The sequence below is a fragment of the Camelus ferus genome, chromosome 17, assembly GCF_009834535.1.
Source record: "Camelus ferus isolate YT-003-E chromosome 17, BCGSAC_Cfer_1.0, whole genome shotgun sequence".
In the NCBI taxonomy this organism is placed as follows: Eukaryota; Metazoa; Chordata; class Mammalia; order Artiodactyla; family Camelidae; genus Camelus; species Camelus ferus.
Window position 1 is genome coordinate 23102928 of NC_045712.1, and position 8079 is coordinate 23111006.

The following is an 8079-nucleotide window of genomic DNA, read 5'->3' on the forward strand; positions in this document are numbered from 1 at the left end:
TGGAGTCTCAGTGGTTGTTTCCTTGTAGGTCCCATTCTGCTGCGTGCCTATTGTCTCTACGTCCTCCTGCTTGCCATCAATGGAGTGACTGAGTGTTTCACATTTGCTGCCATGAGCAAAGAGGAGGTTGACAGGTGGGTAATCGTTAAGGCACACCTTTAATCATGGCCTTCAGTCAAAATGAAGTAACTTCTTTCTTTTCATCCTGAACATGCATTTTCAGAAGGCTCTTTTAGAGCTAGGAGTGTGGCTTTCCTCGGGCACCATTCAGTGAGTCCTCCTCACGGTAGGGCTGGGAGTTGGGGGCAGCAACTGCTCCTCACCTCCCCCTGTGAAAGACGAAATCTGGGCCCTGAAGGGTTGTGTCGGTCCGGGTGGCAGAGGCAGACACGAGGCAAACTCCACTCCTGCACTCCTTGCCCAGTGCCTCAGAGGGTTACCAGAAAGCTTCTCCAAGCTGCGCAGCTATAGACTCTGATGTGAAGGTGTTGGAGAATCTCAGGGATCTGTGACATCTCTCCTCAGAGAAAGGCCCAAGTGCACATACAAGTTTTGCCACATTTTTTTCCATCCATTGACCCAGATCAGGACCTCTGCCCTAGAACTTCAAGGAGTAGTTCTTAACACTGGTTATGAATCAAAATGCCCCATAGACTTTGTTAGAAATGCAGATTCCTGTCCACCCTGCTTCCCCCACTCTCTCTCCCGCTGCACCTGCAGAATCAGCAGGCCCCAAGCACTGAAATGTCTTCAAAGCTCCTCAATGACTCTGACGTGAACTTCTGATAAAAGCCTCTGACCCACACCCAGGATCACTCATTTCTCGTGTCTCAAATGCCAGAAGGTAGTAAGGCAGTAAGTGAAGGCATCACTGCAGTGAGCGTTTGAGGAGAAGAATTAAACTGATAGGGACAAAGAAGAGAGAGGAAGGAGGAGAGAGGAGGAGGAGTGGGTGTAGGTAATGAGGTGAGTGGCCCTCGTTTTCCCTTTGCTCCTGAGGCCTGGGCCCCCAGGGGGTTTCACGCTGCCTCGGCAGTTCTTCGAGTGCTGTTGAAACCACTCAGAGGCCTGGTGGTGGTGGATATGAAAAGGGGAGCTCAGAGAGCTGGGGACGCCTTCCTCTCATTCAGAACAGCCTCTGTCTGCTTCCTACCTGGGCTTGTCTCACGGGCTTGGTGACTCTTTGTGCGACACCACAGGTGAGACCTAGAGTCTAGAGCAGCAGTCCCAGCCCGGACTGATGAGACTCCCCGAGGGGGTCCTGGCCCCCTCCCACTCCAACTGAACTAGAATTTTAGGGGTGTGGGCCAAGGAATCTTTTATCACACAGTTCCAGGAGATTGCTGAGGATAGCTAGGGCCTCAGAAACCACTGGTCCAGACCAGTTTTCAGAGTAAAAACTACACTGAGCACTGTGACCCAGGGCATACTTAGCTGTGGCTGAAACAAAGCTTTCACAAAGCAACAATACCCCAGTTACATGCAGGACACACTGATGGTTTTTAATTCTGTTCTGTTTCATTTTTTAAACTGCCATGTCATGACCCACTAAATTGATTTCCCAGCCTACTTTCAGGTCACAACCCATAGTTTTCAAATAGTGGTCTAGACAATGGTTTTTGCTTCAGACAGTTAAATTTGTAGCTATAAACTGCTTTGAGTTCATCCTTTTTTTTTTTTTTTTAATGGATGAAAAGGTCTCTTTAAGTTTAATTTTGAAAACACTGTGTTTTTACTTGAAAGGTGCTTCTAACATGAAATAATTTAAAACTATAATTTGAAGCCTACTAAATGAGGTACTGAGGCCTAGTGGAAAGAGCTCTGGACTAGGAATCTTTCTCTTTGAAGGGAATTTTGTTATAATTTCAGCATTAGTGTTGAGGGGGAGAGTCAACACTAGGCCTGTTTAAAACATTAAAAACATGTCTTATAACCAACTCATGAGGGAAAACAGGCAGTGGCTGGTTGCTTTGGTTCCTCTTATTGCATTGAACCGAAGGAAACAACTTTCTCAGTTAGTTGTAATGGGATCTTGGCAGTATATTAAAATCTGGAAAATTATTTTCGTGGTATTAGTAGTTAACGCAGAGAAGAGACAGAGACACTTTCTCATCTGGAGTAACTCACTCCCCTTAAGAGTAAAATGTGACTTTAAGCATGGTCTTCAGATCTATATTAAACATATACCAGCCCCCTTTCTGTCTGGGCCCTTGGCCCCAACCCCTGGCCTCTCTGAGCCCGTGGGCTCATCATAGACCCCAGCGTTTTTTTCATCTTTATGAGTTTAGCCAGATAGAAACCTCTAGTAAGGCTTCTTATAGTAGATTTGAACAGTTTAGTGAAATGTTATGATTTATTTGCATTGGATGTTTTAGATTCTGAGTTGAAGAAAAAATATTTATAAACTCATGGGTTTTTCCTTAACCAATTTCAGGTTAATTGGTGCTTTTCTAAATAAAAATAGGGCATTTGGTTGGATGTGAAATATTAGAATGTCCTTTGAACTGCAAGTGGCCTTTTTGTTAATAACCTCATAATATATATAGGATAAGATTGATGGATTTTACATTATGTCCTATTGAAGAATTTTCGTACTGTTTTGTTAAGGGTATCTCATTTCTTTTGTTCATTTGACAGATACTTTTTGAGCATTTACTCTCTAATGGGCTTTGCTTTAAGCTCTAGGAAAACAGCAATGAACAAAAAAGATCTCTGCTCTTCCAGAGCTGACAGTGCAGGGAGCAGATAGCAAACAAGTAAATAAGAAAATATTACGCTTTGCAGAGAACTAAAATGGTTATGTCATGAGAGTCAGGGCCTTTTAAGTTCGGGGGGCCCCTCTGAGGAGGTGGCATTTAGGCTGAGGCCTGGATGACCAAGAAGAGTCTGCCTTGCAGAGATGCTACAGAGCCTTCCGAGCAGAGGGGACAGTGATGCTGAGGCCCACAACTTAAAGCTCCTTTGTCTGCTTTGTTGACCCTTAAGTTCCCAACATGGAGTCAGACTCTGTAACCGTTGAATGAAGGGTGAGCGTGATCTTCTCATGTTGGCAGATTAGAGACATGTGCCATCCTCTCCATGGCTGCAGAGGCTGCATGACATGGCTTTGTCTTGACATATTCAGCCAGCACTCTGGGGGACGCTTCAGTTGCTGCTGCAGTCAACATCCTTGACCGTCCATCTTTAGATAAGCCTGATCAAATGACTTACTGTTTATGTCAACCAAACCTTGGAGAATAGTCATTGTCACTGACTAATTTTACATTGATTTTAAAAAGTGGTATTTTAATTTTATCTTTAAAATTCTCATTTTTTCCTAAAGTAGATTATGCCTTTAAGGGTATAGATTTGTGAGTTCTGGGAAGTTCAACAGCTGCAGACCGCTCTTCAAGTGAAAAACAATGGACTTGGTCATCATCAGCTCCTCCCAAATGGCCACACCAAAGAAGCTACACTGTGGAACTTGTCCCTGCTTAAATGAGCATAAATTATCTGCTGGTTTCATTCATTGTTTCCATTCTACTTGGAGTTGGGAGAGGATGACTTTGAAAGTTTGTGAGCCTATGGCTCTAAACCATGGTCTTGGTAGACCTTTCTGAGATAGTTTCTGAAAAAAACACAAACAAACCAGATTACATATCTCTGCTTCTTTTTGGAAAAGAGGTCAGAGCACTGGCGTATAATGGGTCCCACCCTCAGTGATTTTTTTTTATGAAGTTGGACATTCTGATCATTGATAGTAGTTAGTGAGGAGACTTCCCCTGTGAAGATGTGGGCTCTTATATTTCCATTACTTATTAAAAGAAACAAATAAATTCTCTCTCTGGAATTCTGCATGAAAGCACACGTCCGTTGTTGGAGTACAGTTGTATGCGTGTGTTAGTCTTACCACCCACTCTGATGAATTGTATCTCTATTACACCTTGGCCTTGCTCAGCCCCAGGACCAGAACCTGGGCATTTGGGGACACAGGAGCTTTCTTACCACCTCTCCCTCATGCACAGAACCTTAGTGGTGGCCTCTGAGGTTTCCTAACCCAGCTGACACAGCTTGGGGACCTAAGGGGTTTGGTTCCCTCAACAACTATATACTTAGAATGCTTGCTGTGTGCTAGACAGATACTGAGGAATTTTGTTTGTGGCTGTACCACAAGCCTTTTGGAGGACTGTGGCAGCTATTTTATCTTTGCTGAGACTCAGTTTCCCTTGCTAAGAACTGAAGATAACTAAGAGGCATGCTGCTCTGAAAAAGGGAAATGAAGGGAGCAGAATAAGCCATCCAGTCATAGAATCCGGAGAGCTCTGGAGAGCAGAGAGCAGAAAAAGGGACATGTAAGAGTCTGGGAAGCACTGAAGTGGGGCCTGGCCTCTCTCCCAGTTTCCATTTCATCTTGGAAGCTGGCCACTTGCTTTGAGTGAAGTCCACTGGCCAGGGTTACAGGGCTTCTTCCTTTTCCAGGGGAAGCGATGTGAGGTGTTAAAGTTTAGGGGTCAGGGGTTAGGTTGGGGTGTCAGCTCACTCCTTAGGCAAATCACTCACCTCTCTGTCCTGGTCTCCTCATCCATAAAACAAATCCAAGCTCCACGGGGCAAGGGCCGCATGTGTTCATCCACCAGGGCATCCTCAGCACCCCTTACAGTGAGTGAGCGTTCACCTGTGATTGTTACCCGAGTCATATTCTTGTGCCTCACGTTGAAGTCTTGGGCTGAACGGGATTTTCATGTGTTCTGATCACAAAGCGTCACTTAAACTGGCCAGTTATTAGACTTACCTTAGACATGATAAATATCTTGAGTTGTTCATTTTCTTTCTCTTCTGTAGGGGTGAGGGAAACAGTGACATTTCCCTGTTATCCCTTTAGCATCCTTTTATTGTGAAAAATCAGCTAGGTCGTGGGAATGCAAAGGTGCTTTCTGTGAATTTGTGTTCATGGCCACTTTCTTGGCAACTGCCCTGTGTCGCTTGCCTCCCCCTCCCCAGGTACAATTTCATGATGCTGGCCCTGTCCTCTTCGTTCCTGGTGTTATCCTATCTCCTGACCCGGTGGTGTGGCAGCGTGGGCTTCATCTTGGCCAACTGCTTCAACATGGGCATTCGAATCACACAGAGCCTCTGCTTCATCCACCGCTACTACCAGAAGAGCCCCCACAGGCCCCTGGCTGGCCTGTGCCTGTCGCCAGTCCTCCTCGGGACATTTGCCCTTAGTGGTGGCGTTACCAGTCTTTCAGAGGTGAGACTCCCAGCTGTCACACCACGTGCTTTTGCAGCCTGCCCGCTGTCCCTCATTCTAGGCGTCCCCTTCCTGCTCTGCCTGAAGCAGCCAGACAAGTACTTGCTACCTCTTCCCCCTCCCATTAAGCTCTGGGACATCATCTTATGATAGACATGGCTGAGCAGTGTTACTCATGGGAGCAGAGTGAACCCTAGTACGTAGCAGCTGGCACGCCTTCGCTTTATCTGACTTGAAGCTGGGACAGTAGGCCCTCTGCTCTCCCTGGCTTGCCCCTGAGGAAGGAGGTACAGCTGGAGGGGCTGGGACAGTGATGGTGGTTTCTTTCTGCAGGTGTTCCTCTGCTGTGAGCAGGGCTGGCTGGCCAGGCTGGTGCACGTTGCTGTGGGGGCCCTCTGTTTGGGAGCCACTCTTGGGATGGCATTCCTCACAGAGACCAAGCTGATCCACTTTCTTAGGACTCAATTAGGTATGTCCAGACTCGCTGACAAAACGACGTGACCTCGGGGCAGCATTGGCACTTGGACCAGCTGTGGGGCGGTTTTGTGGGTGGAACACATTTTCTATGCAGAAGAGCCAAGCTGAGGGGTCTGCAGTGGAATGAGACCTGCCCAGGCAGGTGAGACGTCAGCAAACCACCGGACCAGACACTTACATCCATTTGAGGTTTTAGACAGAAGGAGGAGTTCCATTTTCAAGGGAAGACCAAAAAAGCTCTTTTAAAATAGATGTAATTATTTTTTTCACCATTTTGTTGTAATCAGCATTTTTCTTTTGAGTCATATGTTAAATCCTTTTGGATGTCATTGACCTTACGAGCTACGTCCTCCAACAAACTATATCTTGGATGTTCATAGTTAATAATCATCTGGACTAGAAGAAGAGATGTAGCCATTTTACCCTTCACAGGAATATTTCATGGATCCTGTGAAAGCCGGAAGGAGACTTGGTGTTACGTGATGTCATGCACCAAACAAGAACAAAGTTGGCCCTGGTTGTGTAACTTTCCCCACATCAGCACTGTGGCCTGGGTTTTTAGAGAAGGAGAAATGTTGCTCAGTGAGAAATCCAAGCAATGAAAGCATAAAGTCACATTTCCCACAGTTAGCCCGGAGGGCCACACCTCTCATCTCAGTGCTGTGACCCCCAGGCCAGCACGTGCCTTCCCAGAGCAGGTGTGAGCTGGCTCAAGACTTCTAGCCTGGCCACCTGAAAGGGGGGCTTTGAAGGACTCTGTGATCCAGTTTGAGCTGCCTTGTACCCTGAAGGGAACACTGCTTTGCAGCTGGCTGACAACTTCTCATGTGGAGATTGCACAGATGACAGCTGAAGTTGAAGAGAGATATCTTTTTTTCCTCAGAATAAAATAGAGTGAATTCTATCTGGCAAGTGTCACTCAGTCACATCCCTCCCACTGACCCATCACTTCTAGCACTGGTCAGTATACCTGAATTCCAGCCCCAGAACAAGAGTGACAGGCCTGTGGGTCTGGTCCTCTGGGCCATGATGTGAGCCCCGGCTAAGGTGTTTATGTCCCTGCCCTGCACCCAGCAGGTGAGATCACGAGGCATGGTTCTAAGGCAGCAAAGCATTTTTCTCCTCATTAATGTATTAATTAATTGGACGATTGACCTTTGGAGCTATGTGCACAAACTGTATCTTGGATGGTAATAGTAAAATCATCTGGCCCCAATGTCCCTGAACTTCCTATGTTTAAACCAGAGAGCAGAGCAACTTGTATCAGATGGTGGTTTGGCTAAAATGTATGTGTTTAAATCCACTGGCCCAGAGCCAGGAAGTCCAAAGGTAAAGACCCACCAGCAAACTGAGACTAGGACCCAGTCACCTTGACACCTTTTTTTGTTGTCAGAGAGAGAATGCTTTGTATTAACTGAGGGAAAAGTGGTTAAATACAAGATGTCACTGGGCCCTCAGAGGCCCTCCAGAAGCATGACCTTGATCATGTTTTGTAAGGCAGGGCCAGCCTAGCTCAGAAGAACTGATCTCCTTGTGGGGTAAGGTAGGTGGTACCCACAGGAGGCAGCGCTCCCTCCCATGTACTTTTTTTGTTTCTTGAATGCACAGAAATGGGCTTCCAGCCCTCACAAGTTCCCTCTCTACTGCCCTTGACCACTCCTCCCTCCCCTAGAACCTTGTCACCCACCCCCTGCCCACTTGACCCCAGACTTAAACTGTGGTCCTGGGACTACCTGTCTCAGCATCACCTGGATTGCAAGTTAGAAATGTGGGTTTCCAGGACCCACTCCTGACCTCAGGTGCCGGGCTCTGGGACAACTTTTTCAGCAAACCAAGATTGGTGCACCCCGTGGCCCTTAACCGGGTTTAGGGCCCAGGCCCTGTTGTGCTCACGTTCATGGTGTCTGTTGTGGCTCATGCTCTGCAGCCTGGAGAGGCTCTGTCTGACAGCGAGGGCTCAGGCTCATCTCAGGCGCTGCTGTGGGCACCAGGCTGCCGCAGTCAGGGCCAGCCTCTCGAGAGACAGCCAGCTGGGATGGCAGCCTGGGGCTCCCTCCTGTGGCCTGCTTCCCCATTTCTAGGAAGAAGAGTTCCCATGGCCCAGGGTTTGGGGAAGAAAAGAAGGTGTTTTCCCCTTACTAACACCTGCCTCCTGGACTCTAGCATGTGGGCAGGAAGCCCTTTGCTACCCACGGCCTCTGCCACTGCCCCTGGCTGCTCCCTGAGCCCAACCACTGCCTCTGGGGCTTTCCCCAAAGGCCCCCCAGAGCCACACCTGTGCCTCAGGGTGCTTCCATCCATGGGTGCTGAGCTGCCCTATGTTACCCATTTTAAGGGGGAATCACACTTTGAGCTTTCAGACCACTTAAAAT

General features: G+C 47.5%; 1 protein-coding gene across 2 annotated transcripts in view; it reads left to right on the forward strand.

Moving 5' to 3' along the window:
* RFT1 (RFT1 homolog) overlaps positions 1-6611 on the forward strand; it is a 34266-nt gene extending 27655 nt beyond the window's left edge. For both annotated transcript variants that reach the window (XM_006190395.3, XM_032458275.1), the window contains 3 exons: positions 29-134; positions 4981-5230; positions 5564-6611. In XM_006190395.3, coding sequence (XP_006190457.1) covers positions 29-134; positions 4981-5230; positions 5564-5731 — 524 coding nt within the window. In that variant the 3' untranslated portion in view covers positions 5732-6611. The remainder of the gene's footprint in view (positions 1-28; positions 135-4980; positions 5231-5563) is intronic.
* The last annotated feature ends 1468 nt before the right edge of the window (positions 6612-8079 follow it).